At 37.7% G+C, this 25,727-nt stretch overlaps 1 protein-coding gene across 1 annotated transcript in view; it reads right to left on the bottom strand.

Annotated features, from left to right (window-relative positions):
• The window catches only part of LOC122801863 (prostaglandin F2 receptor negative regulator-like), a 331,086-nt gene extending 305,663 nt beyond the window's left edge, over positions 1-25,423 (bottom strand). Inside the window, exon 1 of the mRNA XM_044071521.1 lies at positions 24,864-25,423. Within this exon, the coding sequence (XP_043927456.1) occupies positions 24,864-24,927 (64 nt within the window). The 5' untranslated portion in view covers positions 24,928-25,423. The remainder of the gene's footprint in view (positions 1-24,863) is intronic.
• Positions 25,424-25,727: the final 304 nt, after the last annotated feature.

The raw sequence follows: 25,727 nt of genomic DNA, 5'->3' as shown, positions 1-25,727 counted from the left end.
GTATGTAATAACATACCGATATATTGTATTTATTTATACATGTAGTATTTATATGTATGTATATACATTTTTATAGATATATTAATTATTTTATATAGTATTATTACTTTAAATTTATTTGATTGTGCAGATTATGACATCATTTCCTGTAATGAATCATTTAAAAGATGGGTAGGTGGTTATTATTTTTTCTGAAGAAGTTCACATCATTAAAAGTGGATGAAAGCGCTAGCTTATTGTGCCTCAGTGTGTCTCTTGGTTGGATCCTGGTTTTTTCCATTTTGAATATATACACATTATATATATATATATATATATATATATATATATATATATATATATATACACACATACATATACACACACACACACACATAGATAGAGATATATATATATATATATATATACACATACACACACACACACACACACACACACACACACACACACACACACACACACACACACACACACACATATATATTAAAAAAGTGAGATGCAGCATAGGGAGTTTCTAAAATCAGTCAGTTGGCCCTTCATTCACATAATTGGTCAGATTTCCATATTGTACTCCCACTACAATTTATTTTCTGACACTGAAAGAAAACCTAAAGGGAAGAGATCGATTTAAAAAAAAAAATGAACAGACAATTACTAATAATAAACATAGATAAACACCCACCAAAGAAAATAGGAAGAACAGCACTGGCAAAGTTCAAAATACACAACACATGCAATTGTGAAATATTTCATGTGGAACTCGGAGGCCTTATGGTAAGAAATAGATACAAATGCACAATTTTAAGTCCAAATAAGATGTGTGGGAAAGGGCAATAACAAAGTACTACAAAGTGAATGTGATTTACTGACTTGATAGCAGAAAGGAGTGCACTCAGAGAGAACAATAACACATGTTGGTGAAAACAGGACAACATGACACTGGGGCCTGCAAGTTGCTCTATTATCATCCACACACATGGAAGTAAAGGTACTATTACCTGCTCAGCCAAACACTTCCTTAATTCAGAAGAAAAGATTGGAGGTGTAACACACTTGGCAGAGTGACAAAGCGTAAACATGTATACATGCAAACCTTCATAAAAGCAGTTGAGACTGTGGTACAATGGAGCCTCAGGCTCTGTAAACTAGGTGTGCATGAAAGATTAATATGAAACAGGAAGAGCTTCAGCAAAAAGAAAATACAGTCACATATTTACTTTTTTTAACTAACAATGCATTGGGCAATTTTATTCTGGTTTGTAAAATCTGTTTATTCAACATGCAGCAAGACTATGCGTCTTTCAAATCAGCAAAAACTTCTCATTTTACTTGTTTTACAGCTCAACTGTTATTTAACCCATTTTTACCCTATAATTACTGCTTTCTTATTCTTAAAATGAAAGAAAACTTGGAGCTGAATAACATGCAGTTTTTGTTCCCCAATTCACGCCCACAGTCCAGTTTTTGTTAGAATATTTGAGTACTGCTGAATGGGACTCGTCAACAGAGCTGCCCATCTGTAACAAAGTCAATAGCCCAAATAATAGGTTTTGGAGCTTTTAATAATATTCCTCCCCATGGCAGGGCAGACTTACAGAAGGTTAAACATGAAACTCACTGTCCATCTCACGAGGTGGTGCCTCTTTTTTGGCTAAACTCTCTCTCACCTGTAAAGATGAGAGTATTCAGATTTCAACACTCTCATAGGCTTACTGTTGGATTAGAAGCTATGCAATGCCTGCACAACAGAGAAATGTTTCACAGATGCAGATAATTTCCAAAAAGATCCCACTTGTGACTCATCCATATCCTGAAAATGTGAAACATTCCTAAATATGCGGATTTATTGCACTTCATTTCTAAAACGAGATCTTTTAAAACTCCAGCCCCTCTGTCAAAAGGGGGGAGGGGGGGGATAAAACAAAACATCAGGCATGCCTTCTTGTCTAGAAAGAAATTCATTTTGTGTGATAGTTGCCAAATGGTTATAGGATTGCTCTTTACAAACTAGTCAACCACACCCAAGGAGAAGTAAAACAGCCAAAAGCAAAATCACATTAAAATATCTGTATCCCAGGACTACTGTAGTGCTGATGCCAGAATGCAGCAAAATATTCCCAAAACAAGCAGATAAACAGTCAACTGTACAAAATTTCTTCAGGCAACATCCTTATTGTTGCTAAAATTTCTATAACAAATGGATGCAAACAATAGGAATTTTCTAAACTCTGCTGCTGCCTGCTAACAATAAGACTTCTTTTATTCTAATTTGTCACGCTTGTTGGTGTCAAAGTCCCAGTCATTCCAAGAGTAATTCCTTAAACTAAGTCATGGTCACACTTCCTGAACAGGGCCCCAAAACTGAGCAATTTTGTCAAGGAATTCCATCCATCCAAAGAAAAATATGGGCATTCCGAGACATGAAAAAAAGTGTATGACAAGGTCCCAGGAAAGCTGGTTTATTTATTTATTTATTTTATTTAACATTTGTTGACCGGGAATGTCCGACTAGGTTCCACAGAGCCTGTTTTCAGCGGAGGCCCGGGGAGAAACGCTCCAGATGCATGTCTTTGGAATGTGGGAGGAAACCGGAGTACCCGGAGGAAACCCACGCGAACACAGGGAAAACATGTAAACTCCGCACAGAAGGCACCCCAGCCGAGAATCGAACCGGGGAACCTCTTGCTGTGAGGCGACAACGTTAACCGCTGCACCACTGTGCCGCAGTCCTGCAATGGTCTCACGTCCAGGAAACACTGGTACAATCAGTGCAAGCTATGTGCAAGTATCCCAATGGCACAAGTATAACAAAGCTCAGTCTCAGAGGGTAGCCAGTTAAAGTGTGTGCACTCCAGGGTCCATTTCTGAGTTCATTCCTGTTCGTACTAGTGATGGACTACATTAGCAAAATATGAGATGAAATAATTCAGCAAAGGTGCTACACACAGATGATGTGGCACTACAAAGCAAGCTCTGAACATGGACTTAGCAATGACTGGAGACCGAAATGAAAATAAGTGGGCACTTGTCAGAAGATTATCCTTCTTCAGTGTGTTACCAGCACTAAAAAATGAATGCAGTACTGCATTAAGAACTGAAATGAGCTCAGTGCCTGGCATAACATGTAGCAGCCGCTTACTGCAGTTTAAAAAGGAGGTCCTAGATTTTTTTTTCTTCTGTCTTCAATTCCAAGGAAGAGGCTGGAGTCTATGGTTTCATTTTTGTTCCTCAGCTTAAAAGTTGAGAGGGGTAGTCTAGCAAACATCACCAGGCATCAGAATAACTGGCTACACCTCTGCACAAGAATGTCAAAAAAGCTGAAAATGAACATTTACAAACCCTGGTGCAACCAATGCTTCTGTATTGTATAGAAACCTGGGCACTGAACGCAGAGCAGCTGAGAAAGGCTGAAGTGATGTAAAGTCCAGGAAACACTGGGGCAGATGAGGAAATGAATACAGTAGCTAAAAGCAATGTAGCCAAAATCCACCCATAACCCCTTTTCCCGCATGACTGTCAAAAAAGGTAGGAGAGTGGCACGAATTTAAGAGAGGTGGAAAACAGTAGACGTGACACTCTGGGCCCCATGCAAAATGGGGAGAAGAAAGGAGATGAGGATGATAAAACAAAATATTTCAGGCAACTGGAGGCAGATACTATGAGTTGAGCACAGTGCTTCAAGGATGAAGACAGCTTTACATAGAGAAATACCAAAAGCAACAATTTCTTAGTATGGGCTTAACCCAAATAAAAGTGACCAACCACAAACCAATTTCAGAAACCATGACAGATTAAATGAAAAACAGTGCTCATAATTAACAAAAAGTTATTCCACTGGCAAATCAGAACAAAACGAGCTTTGCAAGTTAGAGCACAATGCTTTGACAAACTATAATTTCAGAGGAACTTCAAGCACCCCATCATGACTTTCCTTTTATGGTATTCTTCTTCCCATTACAACTATCTGACAATATCCATCTCCACCTTGGACTCAGTTTAACTATATTTACCTCACACAGTCTGAAAAACAGAAACTTCCGCACATTAATATTTGTTCTGTTGATCACCTTGGGAGCTCATACACATTAAACAGTTTTTTTTATATAGATAAGAAATTCAAATAGAGTGCTTGTCCATTCTTCTGGTCTGTTTTGCAAACACCGAACAGAAAAATACCACCATCGCCTTCATAACAGGGAGTCTGAGATATTTCCTTTATCCTGTCTCTCTATCACATTCACTGACTAGTATAGTAGTTCTACCTTATCACCCAAGCCTTCACCTGTCATACTGTGCCTTCCACTATTACTTAGGCATCTACGACCATATTTTTGTGCACTCCTGTGACTCTTCGATATTATTTAAAAGCCAACATTCCAAAATTACATTTCTCCCCTCCTCTCTAGTTTTTGAGCAATTGAAAGTAGAGAAAATAAAAGTAAGGAATACAAGTTAGGATGATGGAGGAGTTGGGGAGGCGATAATCTATACTGTAGCTTGACTTGTTTTTAAATTTTACTTTATCTAAAATTTGATTTGTTTACTGGGGTACAGCACTGATCATGAGTGACCAATCAAAATCTCACTTATCTAGAAATATGGAAAGTGTTTATAATTTTCTTCTTCAAAACCATTCTGAAAAACACTTCTTAACCAAAAGATGGCTATATTCTTGCTCAACACCAGGATAAACTACATCCTTAGATATGGAAAAATACCTATTCATACCTTATACCTTACATTTCTTTACTCTCCCTTCTTCACTCACTTCTATATCTCTCTCCTTTATACCTTACATTTCCTTACTCTCCCTTCTTCACTCACTTCTATCTCTCTCTCTCTCACTAAATAAGCCTGCTTTTCTCTCAGTTCGTATTGCATTTCCTGTTTGTATCATACAAACTTACCTCAAGATATGGCATACATTTATCCACATTTTCAATCTCTTCATCTAGCTTTGGCAATCAGGTCTCACACTACTACTTTTGTTTTTGTAATACCACAGTGATCTTTTGATCTTCCAAAACAGCTCTTAGATTCTGCAGAATGATTACCTACATTCAATTGGATAGAGATGCAAAACTTCTCCCCAGGCCTACCTTGTGTGTTCCTTCAGGAAGCAGGAGGCAACTCTTGATCCTAGAGTATTCTGGCTAAGATAAAAATGGTCTGACAGACTGCTGAGTATTTACTTATGAAGCAGAGTCCACTACATGAGTTTCAACTAAAGGAACATTCTACTTTTGGAAGCCACCTTTTCATCATAAAACTTCATACTCTTGAAAGTTTCTATGCCATACTACTTGCATGTGCTACCGTTCTGTCCACTGCCTTTTTATTTTACAGATTTGTCCTTTTTTTGAGTCTCCTTTAGATACCATGCATGCCAATACTAATACTTACAATGTGCTCAGGACCAATTCTTCCCCAGTTTCCACTGGAAATGGGTCACAAGCCAGCGCACATACTGGCTTAAAATATACTTTAAGTACAGAAATAAATAAGTTCGCTATTAGTGAAAGACTCAGAAAAAAAGTGTGAAAAGCCCTGGACTGCGAGAAATAAGCTTTTCATAAAAGCTTTTATTTAAATGTTTCAATATTTTAAGTTGCACTTACAGTGACCCATATGGTCATACTTTTTCTGTATTTTTCTGTTTTTGTTTCCATATTTTAGCCAAAAAAAATTGCCTGCATCTTCTTTTTAGTTTGTTCTGCAAGCTTTATTTGCAGTTGTGGGACGATTGTGTTTACACATTATACTGCACTTCTATCTCCATAAGTATAATTACTTGCAGAAGCTAGACATTCTGTACCCTGTAGCACCTTAGTCCTGTAGTTTCATTCCTAGTTGTGGCAGAATTGCGAACGACTGTCAGATGTGAGCCTCATTTATTACTACACTTTTTTTTCAAAAACTGGTAAATTGTTCATCATAGATTGATAATACTGAGAAACCACCCAACCCCTTGTGCACTGCACCCTTACAGCTCACTCAGTAAAGGACTTGACATCATTGTTAAGAATTTTCATCAATTTCTCTGCGAGTTAGTCTCAATACACACATCCACCAATGTAACATAACCATTTAATCCTCAAAAGAAATGGATACAGTATGTGAGAGATACATAAAACTCATGAATATAAAACACTAACAATCTAGATAGTCAGAAACACACATGCTGCTCCCACTATGCACAGCACGTAACCCACACATAAACCTATTTATGGTGAGGCAATTAAATGCAATCTTGCAAAACCACAAAGACTTCCCAGACATTCCACCTGCAAATTATCCCTGGCAAACCCAAAAGTGCTTGAGAGAACACCTAGCCTTTACTACCAAGCCCATAAGGCAAGCCAATACACTACCCAGGACTGAGTCCTCACTACCCAGGACTCTGAGTCATAAAGGACTCCATTGTACAATAAACTGACGTTCCACTCACTTGGCTAAACAAGGAGAAAATAACGATCAGTTGCCTAACACGGCCAGCAACTGCCAAGTTAGACACATACTCTTACACGACAGGTACCAGTATGATTCAGCCACAGTCCATGAGGTGTAAATGACCAGAAATATACCTCCCTAGACTATATGCAGAGAGAGATTACACAGCTCTCAGACAGTGCGTCACATGTATACACCTAGCACTGAGCAGCATTCTACCTTCACCAAAGATGATGCTACAATACAAACAGAAGATGACTGACTTTAATAATTTACTTGTTTTTTGGTGTCATTCTAGGGGAATACAATATGACAGTGCTGGAGGACATTGTTTTACCAAGGATAGTCTGTAAATGTCTCCTCCAGGGTTTCAAATATTAGCTAAAAACATGGTCCTCCCCAAGAGCCCTTTTTAGGCAATACCAGATTGACAAACCTTCCAACATAGCAAAATCTACCCAAGGAAATCTAAAAGGTGTTATTGTTTAGACTCCTGACATTGAGCAGTAAGTTCACTCCCTCCAAGCTCTACTCACCTTTGTGAATATGGACATCTGTGCAGTTACAGAAACATGGCTTAAAGCCATAGAGAGTACCCTGGCAGTCCAAGGCTTCAGTGCCTTCAACACATTTAGACCAGAAACTGCGCAAACAGATCTAAAAGAGGAGGTGTCCCTATCTACATCAACAAGCATACCCCTGTACTAGTAAAACAGAATGATCCACTGGACTTCCTCCCTGTAAAGATTACCATAGACAAAGTCCTATGTGATGATATCAGGTAGTGCCAGTGTGCCAGGTGGAGTGGGGCAGTGCATGTGTAATGTATACCAGCACAGCTAGCTGGAGTTTTGTAAAGAATTATGCCATTTGAATAATCAAACTGATTTGTAAAGTTGCTTGTGTTAAAAATTTATCAGCAGTGGGTCCTGCTGAACAGAAAAGAAATATACATGTATGTCAGACTGTATTGTTGTAACTAATTAAATGCACATCTTTTAAAAGAGGATACTGAAAGGGAAGGGGTTAAGTTAAGCCTAGCTAATCTTAAGAAAAATAACCTGAAATTAAGTGACTTGGTTTAGTCCATAAAGATTTTATCTCACAGTCTGAATGCAGCCAAAAATGCAAGGTCTGTGAAAAGCCTTTCTGCAGGAAGGGTGGAAGTGTTGGAATTGTTTTAGAACCTTCAGATGCTGTATTAAACCTTAGCAAAGTTCTGCGTGTGTAATGTGACACCTCTGTGCCACTCCCTGGCTCAGTTGCTAGTGAGGGGGTAGTGTGGGAACCATAGTCAGATGCGATGTCATTCTGTAGCCAGCACTGAAACTGTACTTTAATACTAGTGGGAGATACTCACTTAACTTTATCTTGCTTTAGTAAATAACCAGGGAACAGTAATTCTTCAGTCAGTTAAGAAAATATAGGGAGATTAGCTAAATATTGTTTTTCTGTATCTGTCCAAAGTCTTTCCATCGGTGTTTTTATATCTCCTGGGATTGAAATTCTGACGTTTATTGTAAATGGATATTCAGTATTTTCATGTTTTCTATTTTACTGGTTTATTATTAAATACATCCATATCTTTCATTACGGCTGGTCTTTTAGAAAATATTTAACCTTTGAGAGCACTTGCATTTATTTAATGGCACTGTCGCTCCACATTCCTGAAATTCTTGCCGCTTAGTCACACATTACCATTTGTATAAGTATTAATTTTACAAAGAGTAAATGGGTATCCTGGTAAGAGGCTTAGAGTAGCTGGCTTTGGGTGTTCTGGTGGCAGTACATCTACTTTATAGTCTGAGTGGAGGTGACAAGGCAGGTAAGCTGTGCCAGCCTTTCCTAGAGGTGTGGGTGTGTGGGTGTGTGTGTGTGTGTGTGTGTGTGTGTGTGTGTGTGTGTGTGTGAGAGAGAGAAAATCAAATCTCAAATAATGTGTGTGTCGACTACTTTGAAAAAGGACACTGACAACACTGATTTCACAGAGAGGATGGTGGAGGACTTGGCTTGGAACACCAGGCTAAGGACTCAACTCTATAGCTGTGTCAGTAGGAGTCTTATTTGGGGCCTGGAGAGAAAGCCCAGCCCCAGGACTGGAGTGTGCATTACCGGTGTGCTCTTAAGGGAAACTGTACTTGTTGCAGAGAGCGGCATCTGAAAATACTGTGCGTGTCTATTTTTTCCCTCAGTGAACATTCCCCACCAGTGTCTGTGGTGAGGATTGAGGCTCCTTGATCAATGGCCCAAAAGAGGGATGTCTCATACTGGTGAGCAGCAGTGTAGATATTAATTGAACTTCTGTAGCCTGTAAGTAGTTGTCACTAAACATGCGTGTACTCTCAGCAGCCACAAGGTAAACGAGTTTCATTTTTCACAATAGTTTTATTTGTTAGTCTAGTCAGGGAAAGCAGGTAAAGATGTCAGTAGAGGATTATGGCAAGCTGACAGTGAATCAGTTGGCTATGGCATGAAAAGCCAAAGGACTGGTGCATGCCAACCAGGAAGACAACCAGACTGGTGATGGGGATGTACAGCCCTCAGGGATGGGACAGTTCACCTTTTCATCAGAGGACTTAAAAATCCATCTGGAATTAGGGACTTAAACTGGAGGCAAAATGTATGGACTTAGAATCAGCAGAAAGACAGTGGCATTTAGAAGTTGAAGAAAATGACAGACTGTGGCAATTTGGAGGCTGAAGAAAATGACAAGGGCAAGCTGCCTCTGACAGGAACATGAAGGCAGCAGGGAAGGGAATAACCGAACCCTAGAAGCAACAAAGGTCAGTACATTTCTTCCACAGTATATACAGAAGGTGATAAATCTGATACTGAAATTATGTAGACACTATGATGTTGACCAAGGGCTCTGGGTACAGTTCCTGATTGAATTACTCCATGGTAAAGCTGTAACCGCTGTTTCTAGACTGTCCAATATTAATTGTTGGAATTATGACAAGGTTAAGCAATGTTTATTGGAATGTTTTAAGTCAACACCTGAATGTTTTCAGATTATTTTGCTTGAGGCCAGCTTCGTACACTCAAAAGACTATCTTTAATTTGAATAATTATTATTGATCATGATATGATGGTGTAGCTGTGTTTTTAAAGTGTTGTCTATGCACTATTCATGACATGATAAATGGACAGTCACGACTGATTAATGTAAAGTATTTTACCTGCGAGATCAGCTCCATCAACTTGACTACTCTGATGATGTCCTGTTGAATGTTTTTGGAAAAAAAACCAAGGCATGCAGGGAAATGCTAATAAAAGGGCACAATGCAAAGTTGCCAGTCCAGTCCTGGGAGTAAGGTTGTAAGCAGCTAATAAAAGTACAACCATCAACTACTAGGTTATGTAGGTTTTCAGAAAATTTGGCCTATCATAAGGTATAAGTTTAAAAAAAAAAAAAAAAAAAAAAAGTAAAGGAATTCAGGAGGAATGTATAATATGTCTGCAGCCTTACCCTACTTTAAAAAAAATCCTCAGTTGCAGAGAAGGGCCAGTTTCAGAAAAAAGATGGCACAGTATACAAATAAATTTTGCAAGACCTCTTCCTACAGCAAAAAGGGGGTTAAATAATGTACAAGTTTTAAACAACTCCAATCCAAACAGGCCATAAATGCTCAAGTAACACCTAATGGTCAAAATTAAAATGACAGGCTTACCAATTATAAGTCAGGTAGCACAAAGCTAAATACGGTAGTTAGCAATATAAATGTAAGGTAACTACAGAAGTAGGTCCCAGTAGACATTCGTCAGAGACCTCAGGGGCAACTGTTAGATCAGGCTTTTTCATTGTACAGTAGTTATTAGGCATTAGACAAGTGTATATTTTTATTTCCTGTAACTTTCTATAGTCCCAGAGACTTCCTATACTCTGGAACAAGCTACCCATCTATGTCAAGCAAAGTTCCTCATCAAAACTATTCAAGAAAAATCTTGATAAGTGGATGGGAAATAGGAAATAAACCCTGGGGATCACTTCTGTGGCTCTGCTCGACAGGAGCTCAAGAAATTAACTTTATTGGGTGGTGTAAGCCAGGGAACCTTGTTGGCTAGGCTTACTTAGGCCCTTGGGCCAACAGCCTAGTACCTACCTATGAAATAGGATTAATCTTCAATGTGAATGAACTATCAATTAAGCTCTTTCATTAATAAAACATGACCTAATAAATATTCATTGTTTATCACCTCACAAATAGCTGCATGTACTTGTATATATTACATCCTAAACACACTTTCACCCTATCCACCAATACATTTCTAATACACATGCTCAAAACCATTCCACATATTAATAAACAATACTTAAAAACTATACATAAATAATTACATGGATTGTAAAACCATTTTTTTTATTATACATTATGTAGTATGTTTAGTGTTTTGTATTTATACCCTTCCTAAAAGTGCCTGTAGTTTCTTGAATATGTAACATGAAGTCGCCCCTCTTACTTTATTTTTTACTTAGGTCTCTATATTCAACATCATATATGTGTATACAATATATACTAATTCAACTATCTATTCATAATGTTGCATCTAAAATCGGCTTAGTGGGTATGTGGTTGTTCAGCCCAGGAGCTTTGGCTGCATTTAACATAAGTTGCCATTTTACTTCCTTTTCTCCCAATTTGGCCTTGAAGCTCCCACCCCTAGAATGTACTTTAACCTGTTCCAATATCCCAAATTTAAAAGAATGGTCTCTCATCATACATGTGTCTTTCTTTTTATACAGTATGTATGGTCATAAATCCTATTCCTCAACTGTCTGTCTTTCCCACATAATAGCTCGGACATGTCTTTGCCAGATATACACGTTTCCCTTCTTAAACCAAATTTTGGTGTGGTAACATCCCCTAAAATTACAGTTTTCTCTTCCATGTGTCTGCACTGCTGACATTGCCCACCTTTCCTAGTATACCCATCTCTTTTATCATAGTTAGACACTATATTCCCTCTTTCAAATCTATACTTTAAATTGTATCCTGTCCTACACACATAGTAAAGTGGTTAATACACCTAGTTAAGTGCCATTTCATCACATCTCAAAATATTCCAATTGTGTCCTATGATATTCTTAACTTCCTCAGCATATGGGCTATACTCAACCACACATGCCCTATTGTGTTGAATATCTTTGTCCTTCTCTAATTCACCTTCATTTTTCTCAAGACCTACTCCTAAAAAGTTGTCTACATTTCCCCCATTCTTTAGATACATATCCAGTAACGTTGTTTATTAAAAATCTGGGATACCCCCTTTCCTCAAATAGGCTGCCTATATATTCCAACTCCTTTCTCATATCTTTGTATTCCTAAGTCATTATGACAGCTCTAATGCATTGGCTCTTCAAAATGCTCCTTTTTTCATTCGCAGGATGACAACTGGTATATTCTAGATATGAATTACTAAATGTGTCCTTTTTATATATCCTTGATTTAAATCCTCTAATACCACTCTATATACAAGTATCCAAATATGCTATTCCCGTCCTGCTACTACTATACATAAATCTTAGGTAGGTACTACTAAACATAAATCTTAGGTAGGTACTAGTTCCATTTAAATATTTAACAAAAGCGTCAACCTAGTCAGTCGTACCATCCCATAAGATAAAAATATCATCCAAAAACCTAGTGTAGCATATACACTTACTACCATATTGACTATCTATACTCATTTCCCAGTCTAATACTACCAAATTTGCATAAATTGGGGTGCAGGCCGTTCCCATGGCCACCCCATTTGTTTGCCTACAATACTCCCCTTCAAACCAAATGTAATTGAAGTAGAGTACAACAGACATAAATTCACATATTAAACTTGTCTTTTCTCACTCATACTTCATGTATCTCTGAATATTATTACTGAATCGTTCAAGACCATCATCTTTAGGGATGCAAGAAAATAAATCCACAACATTATTTGTTACATATACAAGTCCTTCCTTCCATATAGAAAGTCCCACGAGTCTTTGACTATACGAGATACATTTTCATAAATTGGTTTAAGCCATCCACCTATGACTTTACCAAAAGGGAAAGTCTTGGATATAAATCTACCCTTCTATGTCCTATGTTTACCTCATTAATAGAGGATACCATATATTTGCTATCATTATGTAACATTTCAAATATTTTATTACTGTAATCTTGTGTAACTGCTAGTACACCACCCCCCTTATCGGGATTCATTACCCGAATATCTGCCTCCTGACATATTTGCTTTAATAACTTATTCTCCTCTTTACTAAGATTATACTTCCTCCTTCCATTCACGTGCTTCTCCTGCAGCTTATACATTTCATCCATAACCAACCTCTCATATGTTACTAGGATCGGATGTAGAGGTGGGATGTACTTGCTTTTTTTCTTAAATACATCTACCTGTAAATTCATTTTATTATCTTGAAAAAGTGTATGGCTAAATTCAATCTTCTCTACAGCTTAAATTCCATAAGGGTATCCACTAAATTACATTTTTCATAAGGGACATATTTCCAGTGTCCGTTTTGTTTGAATAGCTAGAGATACTGTTTTTCGTCAAAGAATGGATTATGTAACAATGTCCGTTTTGGGCCCTTGGTGTCTCGGAGATGGAAAATGTTGGCATATATTTATGCTTAGTCTTGGTGTATGATTTTATATCAGGATTTATGCTTTAGGAATGAGGGCACCATTTTTGTAGAGAAGACCTTTTCAGAGAATCAAGGTACTGTTTATGGCACGAGGTTGAACAGTTTGGTTCTCAACCGGTCATGAAAATATGTACTGGTTCCAAACAGTAAAAAGAGTCTGTTGAAATCTTTCTGGCCTGGATTTGAAGAACTAAATGAACGTTGTATGCATTTGGGTTTATTCCTTGATAGGGGACTTGAGTTTCCAGAACTATTTTGGGCTGGGAACATGTATTTGTATTACATTGGTGCTGGTGGTGTCTGAATATACAAATTTGTAGATGCAGCCCAGATTTCTTGGGCTGTTGTGTTTAACCACATGGATATTTTCTTGTTTGAACTTTTCATAGACTTTTTTAAATGCCACATTTTTAACTAATTGTGAAGGATGGACTTGTTTTTTGGGTTGGCTGCTCTTGTAGTTTCACATTATAATATTGATTGTATCTGAAGCTGATTTAAATGATTTATACTGACCATATGGGAATGTTTATTATCTAGTTCCAGTGTTTGGGACTAGTATATTAGTATCACAGAATTCGGAAGTGTTTCTTCCGATTGTGTTTACCCATTGGTTCATAATACAATTGGGCTTTGACCATAATACGAGGTTTTTGCCATAACTATGATTCTGTATATTATACATTCTAATACCATGATTATAACCAACTGCTAAATTTTATGCATGGATGGGTTTCCCAATATAGACAATGCAACAGTACTGTCATTTAGGGATATGTCCAAGTAAATGTTCACAGGCTCAAGGGGGAACCTGAATATGATGTTTTGATCCGATTTGTCATTTGGTGTCTTCTGATTTTCAGGCCGAATACAGTTCTTGATACATCTATTTATGTCGTATCACATTTAAAAGTTTTGTATAATAATTTTGGTACAACTTCAGTGATTATAAATCCAGTAATACTTATTTGGTATTATTGTACAAATGCTACGGTAAACTAAATCTATTATAGGGCAATTGTCTGGAAATATTGTCTGTGGTTATATCTCACATATTAGTGTAGATAGTTGGAATTTATTTACACTGGGATGTCAATATATTTTATTAACAACTTTGTCACTGCATACATCATCCTAAAGTGGGAAGGGGGTATTAAGTATTAAATGCCCAGTTATATGTTTACTATTTTTCACACAATATTTGTTATATTTTAAGATTGCAGATTTGGTTTCCATCTTACAGGGACTGTCATCCGACAAGGATGACTTGCGAGTTTTTGGGCTTATGGATCAGAGTGAAAGTATGGATAGTAACATAAGGGACCCGGACAATATTTGTAGGAATTTGTTTGGAAAGCTTACTAAAAGCATGTCCTCACTTAGGACCAATGTATGGCATTTAACAGGGCATATCAAGCAAAAAATATTACATTGAGAGGATTAAGAATTCGAGCACAACTCTTTGTTAGTGCTTCTGATGATTTATTGATGGAAGAATGGGCATCTGTTCAGCAACAAGCTACAATGTCCTTTGTTAAATGTTCTCTCTTCCTATTATGGAATGTGTCATAGTGACGAACACTGATGAGATTAAACTAATGTGTGAGGAAGTTAAAGCTTTTGATGGACAAACCCAGTACAAGTTATGTTTGACCAAACTTTCTCAGGATTTATTAATCCTTGGAAAAAAAAACTTAAAAAAAACTACAGAAATGTCAAAGGGATCTGACAGATTATGATAAGGGTAAACCATTTGGACCTAAAAAAAAAAAAAAAAAAAAAAAAAGGTCAAATTTTTTGATGGGCAGCCTGGTGTGGGGAAGCTTAGGAAGAAGAGACCCAGAGCTATCTTAAAGAGCTCTAAAACAGATTACAGTAGTACATCAGGGGAGGACTCATCTGCTACTGAAACTGAATAAGTACTTACCCAGGGGTCCCCAGTACATAAGAAATCTAGAGATTTGGATGACCCTTTAGGATTAAACAACGCAGGGGTGGTAGAAAACAGAGTGAAAAATGTGGAAACATTGTTACAGGTCCTTATACCTCAATAACTGAAGTTTTTAATGTACACAATATCTCCTCTGTTAGCCTGACTAAGTGGAATTACAACTACTCAATAAAAGGACTATCATATGTTCCTGGTTTCTTTGTGAATGAAGATACTGTAGTCGATGTGTTAGCATTTTGCCGTCTGTTAAACTAAAAAAAAAAAAAAGTCAGATAAGTACAGATTTTCAGTTTTGAAAATCCAATTTCTAGCCAACAATGGACATATTTGTTCCTCTATTTCAGGAGTCTTGTCTTAAAGATTTGCATTTCAAACAAAGTGATTCTCGTATGTTAGGCCATAATTTATCGGAACAAGAACAGGCATTAACAAATTTGAAACACAATTCCAATATTGTTATTACATCAGCTGACAAAGGAGGAGCAGTGGTAGTCATGGACATGCAATATTATTTGAATGAGGCTTATAGACAGTTATATGATTCCACATACTACATGTCAATGCCACTTGATCCTAACATGCAGTTCAAAAGGGAAATAGATTATTTTTTAGAACTTGCTGTGGAGGAGGGCTTTATTGATGAGGGAACAAAACAAGAATTGGTGGTGGATGATCCAGAGAGACAGATTTATCTGCTACCTAAAATTCATAAATGCTTGGAGAAACCACCAGGAAGACCTATACTATCTGGCAGGGGTTCACTGACAGAACCCCTATCAGCATTTCTTACACAGTATCTACAGCCTCTATTAAAGATGGTCTGTTCAAGATTGAAGGACACCACTCAATTTCTCCAGATTTTGTCTGACTCAGAGCTGGAGCCGGGTTGGATGATGTGTACATTAGATGTTACCGCCCTCTATACAAATATCCCACATTGGGCTGGATTGGTGGCCTTAAAATACTGGCTTGATAAGGCGGACATCTTATCCACCCAGCTTCAGCACTTTGTTAATCTGTATGGCTGAACATATACTAACTAAAAATGTGTTTTATTTCCAAGCAGACTGCTTTTGGCAAACACAAGGAACTGCAATGGGGGCTTCTTTTGCCCCCATTTATGTGGACCTTTTCATGGGGTACATAGAAGAATTTCTTATCTATGACCCATTACATAACATCTATTTAGGGGACTTGGATATTTGGCATAGGTACCTCTTGATGATTGTTGGTTGATTTGGCGGGGTGATGTTACATACTTACTATAGTTTGTCAAATATCTAAATGAGAACAAATGGGGGACGGAGTTTACACTTAATATGCATGATCAGATCATCCATTTTTTTTGGATGTTACACGTAAACCAGACCATACTTTATCCACCCAAGTGTTTCGTAAATACCTCCAATATAATAACTTACTGGAGGCTACTAGTTTACATCCCCACCATATCATCAGAAATATACCCAAATCCCAATTTTTGAGAGTGAGAAGAATCTGCTCAGATCAAGGTACCTACGAATACCACGAACAGGACCTCATAAAAAGGTTCCTCAACTGGGGATATAAGTCAGGGTATGTTAGGATAGCTAGTAATTGGGCTCCTGAACAGGACAGAGCCAAATTATTGGAAAATCAAGTGAAATCAGGTAGAGAGGAGGTGATTAGGTTTGTGACAACTTATGGAAGGAACAGCAATGCCACTAGGAATGTTATTAAGAACAACTGGAACATTATTTTGGCTAATCAAGAGTTAGCTAGGATACTACCTTATGAGTAGTTATTGTCATATCATAGGGGCCGGAATTTGGGCCCATACTTATTTCAAAACTAGATATACGAGAACTGGTTTTGGTCAACAAACAACATTATCTGGGGATAAACTGAGTGGGTCTTTTCCCTGTGGACACTGCTCATTCTGTACACACATGCTTAAAACTAAACAATTTTCTAGTAGAAATACTAGTAGGGTATACCAGATAAAATGTTTTGGTAATTGTGGTACGGATTGGTTGGTCTATTTGGCCACATGTTCCTGTTCCACTTTTTATGTGGGACAGATGTCTACGCCACTCAGGATTAAAATGTCGGAACATCTCAGTGATATGAGAAACCAACGTTTGATCAATGCCCTATATAAAACATACTCTAAACCACAAAACAGCTAAATTTCATTTCACTATTATTGATAAAATTTATCCCCTGGCTTGAATGACCATCTTTGAGTGGTTGTTTGTATACAGACTGAGTAGGTCTCCTGTTATCATACCGTGCCTTTAAATACTGATTGATCTGCTTAATTAACTCATCTTGAATACTACTTAAGTATTCTTTGAATGTTATTAGTGTATCACTAAAGAAGGCCTTGGGGGCCGAAACCAGTCTGATTTATGTTTTTTGCTTTTTTGTACTAAATATATTATATTTATTTCACTCTGTGGTGCTGGCCTCATTTTGAGTTTTACATATTTCATACCTTTTGCAATAACTTGAAATGTTTTTCTTCTTATTTTAACTGAGTGTAAGTGTATATGTTGAACTGTCCCATACTGAATTGCACCCTTAGTGGCTCATTACTATATTTTTTAATAAATGTTTTTTAATAAATGTTATTCTAACCGTTTGAAGTGTTTGTAAGCCATGGCACCTTATTTAGCATATATTTAGTGTATTTTTGTATTTAATATTAGTGTATAAAATAAGAAATCACATTTTCCTGATCAAACGCACTAACATGAAAGGATTTTTTCAGTGTCAACTAAACAAAATCATGATTTTAGCAAAGGCTGTAATTTTTAAAATGTTTTTGGATGGAAACTCATTCTGTTTATGGGACTCTGGAAACGTAAGCGTTTTTGGGGGCATTTGTTTTTGAGGACCGGATTTTGTTACCATATGTTTAACATTTGTTCAAACTGGTATTAGCTGCAGAGCAGCTGTAAGTGGGGTTTGCCCTTTCTCTGTAATGTGCATGTACTAACAAGTTATGGTATTTAAAAGGAAGGAGATGTGAAAATGCAGCAAAGCGTGCATCTTGCTCTCCCCACTACTTTAAAAAACTGCAGCTTTCCACTGATTAATGCAGTTTCTGCAGGAATACAACAAAATTACTGAATTTGCTGGACTGTGACTCAATGCCAAAATACCAACTCAAAACTAACTCCACACAAAACTTGTTTTTACTACAACTTGGGCAGAAACAGGAAGACATGCACACTACAAATGTTAGTGTCTGAAAACAGGTACAGTTGTCGTTCAGATATGCTATTGCACTCTAAACTTCCTACTCAAAATGAATACCTGTAAAAACACTAGCTGATCTCTGTAAAGTTTCTGTTTTTTATATGCTTAGATAGAGCTACACAAATAATGTATGTGCATGGTTTTTGATCATTTGTAAACAAATTTGTTGTGGTTTGCTTCTGTTAATTATGTAAAAGCTTACTTTTTTTGTTCATTCATTTTTTTCTTTATGTATGTTGGAGCCTCCCTTCCCACAGGCCTACTCTAAATATGGGCTTCTTGCCCAGTTGAACTTTCTAACCAAATGTCAAATAAATAAATAAATAAATGATAGAACAATTTAAAGCCTTTAACTTTCTTATTAAAGAATATCTGGGGCCTTTCTAGTTGAGCAATATGCTTCAAATTTATAAAACACCAAAGGGGCATTGAATTCAATGATGGCAGTATGACTTCTTTGAACCTTGAAGACATTCCCTTGGAATGTAACTGGGCTACATAGGATTTCCTGAGCATGGTGGAAACATGATGCTGAAAAGGGGGTGGGGGTGGACAGAGAGAATTGCCCGCATAAGTAATCATGTCTCTTATAACAGTGCCTTTCTAAAGACGAATACAATTTAAAATATGAGATTGGAACAGTTTTATTTCCCCTCACGAAATGCAATTACACTGTACTTGTTTGCATTTAACTTTAGACTGTATTCACTACACCAGATATGTGCATACTGGAGCCGTTTAGGACCAGTGCACGAGTCAATAATGGCATTAACTGGGAATATCCATTTCTCAAGGTCCCAGACGCACCTACTTACAATAAAATGTTTGTTCTGTACAGTCAAATAAAAGCAGTTAAAATTAGATAAGACACACTGTTTAAAAGCATCACATGCACTTAAGTCAGTTGCATTTCTGTCACTGTATTAAATGCTCTTTTAATGCGTGGTTCTTTGGAATGAAACTTAGTCTTAAGGTAAGAGAAGTTTTCACCTACTGCCTGCCTATAAAGTCAGCCACTTCCTGGCCCATCTGCCAACTTGTCCTATATCACTGTGGCAACAGACAAGCAAGAAAAGCCTTCAACAGGACATCCTGGGTGATTTGTGTTTCTTTTGCCACAAAGTCTTTGTGCATACTCTGCTTAACGCAAGGCATGGGGATATAAAATGGGCTGACTGAAGAGAATGTACTTCACACATATACAAGGGATGTTTCTTTCAGTGCAATCCCGACTAAACCCAATTAGCAAAAGCAATTGTTATGCAGAATTATCAAAACATAACCTGAACACATTGCTCAGACATGGACATGGTTTTATAGCATCAGTTATCCAAATGTTAATCTATAAAAATATAGTAATTTAAAAACAGAAATTGCTTGTGTGATGCAGGGAATCTGCCCAGAGATAACTGGGTTTCTGACAAATACTAATCTTCCCAACAGTTTCTAGTAGGTCCAAATGTACAACATGTGCTAACGCCTTGTAAAAAAGAAAGAAATGTGGTCTTTACACTGGAACCAAGTCTATGTTACAACCTGCAAACACATTTGTGTTATGGGACAGCCTTGAGAGCCAGCAATGTAGCGTTGAGACTTCTGGCACTAAGCAGGCCAAATTTCATGTTGTCTAGATTGGAATTTACTGCAAACCATTTTATGTTAGAATTTCCAGAAGGCAGACTTTGCCTGTAAAGACACTAGGGGTAGCAAGTGCTTTTTCCGGTAAGTAGATGATGTGGATCAAAAGATGCAAACCATCTTTGGTAAAGCAACTTGGGTTGCTGTTCATCTTGTCCCAAGCAAACATACTGGATATCACTAGAATGACACTAGCTACTTAGCCAATTAATGCCAACCATCTTCACTTTGCATCATTCTGGATGAGGGTAGGATTCTACTCAGGATGAGAGTTTTACCTGTACTTGACAAAGTCATGCAGAGCTCCATTGTGCGTCTGTGCCCGATCTTCTTGGTAAAGTACCTCAGATCACTTACATGATCATAAGCCACAACCAGGTAGTAGCCATGCGTCCTGCCTGAGGGACCAAAGGACCCTTATTTTGTAATATATCCTGGTAACAAAATGCAGCTGTCAGTCTCTTTGCCCAGCCTAATGAGCAGAGTCATTACGCCCGATGATGGGATCGACTAGAACATTTCTTAGAGCAGACATGGTGGCAGTGGAAGAATTGTTGTCTGTAGCCTACTGATTCACGGAGATAAGAGTATTGTGCAGTTGTGCTAGCAAATTACTGTCAAGCTCTTTAGTCATGATCTCTGGAGGTTTGTGGAATAACTTGTTGGTTTAGTTTGATCATGTGAAGGAATGGGCGAGTTTGTGTTTGGCTTACCGACCATTTGTGTGGGTGCGAGAGTAGCCTCTAGGTTAATACAGATAAACTGTACCTCTCACAAATCATGTCAAGTTGGTCTGGTAATAACTGGTTATTAGTGAGAATTAGGCAGTTCCTTTATTGTCAGGATACCAAGAGCAATAAGGCTGTCAACAAAAGGGATAAAAATAGACTAGACTTCCATGTTTTGTCACATGAGGTGAATTAGCTCAGGTCAGAATGATAAACTGAACCAATTTAGTCAGCAGGCAGACAAGATATGTGAATTAAATAAACAGTGCTGTGGTGATGATGATGTACAGATGTGTTGCCACAGATGTAATAATCTACGGGGAAGAAATACAGTCTAATCTGTGAGTAATACACAGCTTGATACATCACACAATTACAGAAATAATACAGCAATACACAAAGTATATTATCAGTAAGAGAAATAAGGCAATACAATTACAGCATATGACAGTAGCACACAACAGTTTGGTATAGTGTAACAACCACAGAAGTGTGGGTGTGTCTAATTATTAGTTAGATTTTCAGGTTAAACTTTCAAATAAGGTACCAAACTTAATTTAAAAACTTTCTTGCAATAAGACTTTAATGTAGTACTTTCCAACTGAAATTTCTCTTCCTCTTGCATCTTCAATCAGCTTTTGAAGACACTAACTTAAAATGCTAACTTTCCTCACTGGCCATACATTGTACTGCTAGTGGTTTCTTAGTCCTCATCCAACTCTCTCTCTCATATGTTCAAAAATACTCTCACAAACAAGCAAGGCAGTCCCACCTTTTGTAAAACCACAAAAAAACTGCAAACGTACAATATAATTTGATCCACAACTACAAAACAAATATAATCTGTTTTTCTCCCCCGCCCCTCCCTCGAGACCACATACAGCCTTATTAGTGTATTGTGTAGCATGTCACTATCATAATCTGAAGGCCAAAGGTTTGAGCCTCACACAGACAGTGAAAATGTTTAGGTGGGTTTGGCACAATGGTAAGGGTCTTCCCCCTCATAAACACAAGGTACAAGGTTTGATTTGGACTCTGGTTATTGGTTATGAACATGTCAGTAACAGGCTTCACAGGAAAACAATCAAACAGGCTTATCCACAACTACATCTTCAATGTACTAACTTTTAAAGAACAATCTTCCACTTCTCATCCACTAATTTAGACATGAATGGGTCCTTTTCAATAATATTCTATTTTTCACCATGAACACCGCATGAAAAACAAGTATCCTAATATGCTTAAGACTTTGAATGTCCACCATTATTTTTTTAAATAATATCCAGTTCTAGCCCTCCCAAATACCTGCATCAACTGCCCTTTTTCATGCCATTTCTATCATTCAGTCTGTGCTGTATTAACTTCAGACTTATTCCTTAAAGCTATCCTGAAGAAATAATTCATTTGGCACAAGAACAGCAAGTGTTCGTATCATGCAGATGTAGAAACATAGCACCTGATATAACTCCCACATCCAAGAAGTTAATTCTCATAGTATTTCAAGCAAAACTAAAGCAAATAAGTGTATACATATATTTTGCATATGATTTTTCATTTTAATTTGTGTTTTCATAGGTTAGTACTAAGCTAACTGCCCTTGCGAGCCATTTTAAGCCTAGACAATTATCCCTTGTGAGACTCAAACCCTGCACCTTGTGTTTGTAAGGCAAGCAACTTAACTATTAGGCCTCCCTCCCAACTGTCATCTCCAGATAAACATTTTATTCATGAAAGGCAGCCACTCAAACTGAAACGGTTATGTTAAATAGCCATGAAGTCTTTTTGTCCTAGAAAAGAATAAGAAAGAATATCCGCTCATTTGGCTGAAAGTTTGACAATCTATCTAGAATTTCTCAGAAGGGGAGCACTACAAAATCCTGAAAACTCATAATCATGACAGCCCAATACTGAAAACTCCTAGGATACCATCACTTACTATATTCCAGCGCAAGTACATACAAAGACAAACCATATTACTCTTCTCCAAGTATAAGCAGGGGGGCAAACCCCCCAGAGCCCCCCACACCCCCCGCTACTTAAATACATCAACTCCGAGATTGCACTTAGTGCAGTGAAGTGCCTGCTCATAGTTGAATGGTAATATGTTTCTGTATGTACTTGTGCTGTAATATAGTAAGTGCTGGTATCCCATGTGTTTTCAGTACTATGAAATTCAGTATTTTGAGTTTTCAGTATTTTGAACTTTCAAGATTTTGGTGTCAGGATTTTGTAGAGCTCCCCTCAGAAGATAACAATAAAACCCCAAAAAATGAAAAAGTCAACCAAGCCTTAAAACTGTAAGCCAACAAACTGCTTAGGATTACTTTATAACAAGCATTTTATAAAGTTTTACATTTGCAGACTGTGAGCCACTAATGTATTTGCTTGTTATAAAAGGGTGTTTATGATATAAGTGAGGGTCAACATTAAACAAGTCATATTTCTCAGTTGTACACTGTGAAGAACTCATAATGAAGTACACTTGCTAAATTTACATTAAACTGGTTCTAAATTCCTCATTCCATGTTAGAAACTTTGCAGAGATAGCTAAAGCTAAGAAAATTAAGTTACACAGCTAATAACACAGGACTACCTCTTAAAAAGGTTGATTTTTCAGTTTGGACTTAATGTTCAAAATATATTACAAATATGGTGGATAATAAACATTGTATCTATAAATCATTAGTGTGTGCGCGCACGCAACAACAAAGAGACCTTACTTTATAACAAGAATATCAACTGTAGTACGAATGAGGAAGCATGCCTATTAGTCTGCAGATTGCAGTCTTTCCCTGCTCTTCCCTGTATCATTGTCTTCACCTCCTCCTGCTGGGGCTGTTCTGTTACCGAATAAAACAACAAATCAAAGTAAAAATGCAGCTCTGATGACTGGTGTTAGGCTAGATTAGCGTGTGTGTGTAGCCAAAAAAAATGCTCCTTGTATGAACTTATGACTACTACAGTCTCTTTCAGAAACTTGTCTGGTCATGCTCTCAATCACATACTTGCACACATCTAAAATGAAGACATGTTTTACAGGGCAACCAACCACCTTTAATGCTGAATAATGCCTTTGAAAGCGGTTCTCTGCCTTTATGTGCAAAGGGTAAGTTTCTTTCTGCTTGACTGCACTATCTGAAACATCTATTTATTCCGATTACAACAGCAAGTCAACACTCCTGGGTATGCTCATGTAAGCCAAGCTAAAACATTTATGTAGTCTCTCATAAGATAGTGCCTCAAAATACTATTCACTCAATAGCTCTAGTAAGAAAATCCATGTTTAAACCACCAGACAATGCAAAGAAAGTCTGTACGTGAAGTCTGTAATTTAGGTTTGGTTCCAGTAGTGGCCAGACAGGGCACAGAACAATCGGCAGTTAGAGATGAGCACTCTACTTCTAAAGGATGTGTTGCCGGATAGGGATTATGGAGTACTCCAACAGGACTAGACAAATGAGAACAGAATGCATTGTCAAAGGATAATTTAAGTCTACATCCTACATCCACAAACAGTGAATAGTTTTAAAATCTACACAACTCACCAAAACTGCACTAGAATGGTGACACCATCCAGTGTCACCTCCATCCATTAAGAAATGAACATCTCTTTATAAGAAATAGGAAGTGTGGATGGCTGAAGGACAAGAAGCTAGTCAAAAACAGAATAAAAAAGTAACCATGTCAATACGAAAAATATAAACCTCAACACAAGCATTACACCAATATCCAAAAGCCTTTCAGAGATTATGACCTTTAGTCTAAGTGACAGCACATTTTCTGGACATTAAATCCTTCCTTTCAATAATGAAGGTATTTTTCCATTCCTCTGGACGGGATGAGGGCATGAAACAAATTCCCAAATCAATGGAGGCAAGACGGGGAAATTGTATATTATACAGATTTGATCTGTAGATTTAGCAACCCCCACCCCCGGGACACACAATGTGGTGGCATGTATTGGGCGCTGGCAACAGACGGTAACAACAAGCCACTGGGCACAGAAAACGTGATAACCACTTACCAACTGCAAGTTGCTGATTCAAGAGCACAACAATCCCCAACCATGCGTTGGTCGCATCCCACTACACAGTATAAATGATCACTGGCTCCATCAACTACTTTAGAGTTATGCATATCTGAAACATACACAACGTCCATTGCTGGTATTTCCCATCATTTTACCGCAAAGTGTACATTAACTTACCAACAACCGTTTGGAATATCAGCAAAATGAATAGGAAATAAAGTCCAGAATCCGACTTTCCCATTCTCCTTCACAAAAGACCAAATTACCTAGGAAGTTTCCTATAATGTTATTCCTATTCCACTCACACCACGAACTCCAAAGGACAACAAGTAATAATTATCTCCGAGTGGGTCAAATTCCCAAGCAAAAAAAAAAAAACTCTGAATTGCAGCGCAGATTTTAAATGAACTTCACTGAAAAAATGAGTTGACAGAGGGACAATACAAGCAACGTTCCGCGTAAAAAAAAAACTCCTGCCAGACGTTCACCACCGAGGTACGGGATATAACGAACTCCAAATTCTACGGGTGTATCTCCTTTTCTAACATCAAATCTTTCCCCCTGGTTTGAACACACTTGTATGTAGGACAGCGTCTCTCCTCAGTAATCCATTGCTCCACGCTGCTACCACTGTCTCCCCGGAAAACTTTTCCAGCTCCCGCCCTGGGTCTTCGTCGCAAGCTTCCCTCACCACTGGGCGCAGGTAGCGCTGAACAGATCAGACAGCACTCCTCCGGGTGGTGGGGGAGGGGCGTCTTAAAGAAAACGCGCTAAAAGGGAGCTACTGGAGCATCAGTTGTGTGAAGGATAGCCTCAGCTTCGACCCCTGTCTCAACTGTTCAGATTTTCCCCGAATTTCCTGATTTTTTGCCTCATATTTTTGGTGTGTTCCTCCGGAAATTTGTGGTTTTCTGAATTTTCGGGGCAAATCATCGAGGATCGAATTCACTAAATAATGACAAGCATTTGAGTTTCAGACTTCATATCCTTCAGAAAATGCATAGTAGTACAAGCTATATTTGTATAGATTGGAAAGCCTAA

The sequence above is a fragment of the Protopterus annectens genome, chromosome 5.part0, assembly GCF_019279795.1.
Source record: "Protopterus annectens isolate FY-2018-M chromosome 5.part0, PAN1.0, whole genome shotgun sequence".
NCBI classification, from domain to species: domain Eukaryota; kingdom Metazoa; phylum Chordata; order Ceratodontiformes; family Protopteridae; genus Protopterus; species Protopterus annectens.
Note: the sequence above shows the minus strand (reverse complement) of the source record. Positions and strands in the feature narration are given on the sequence as shown.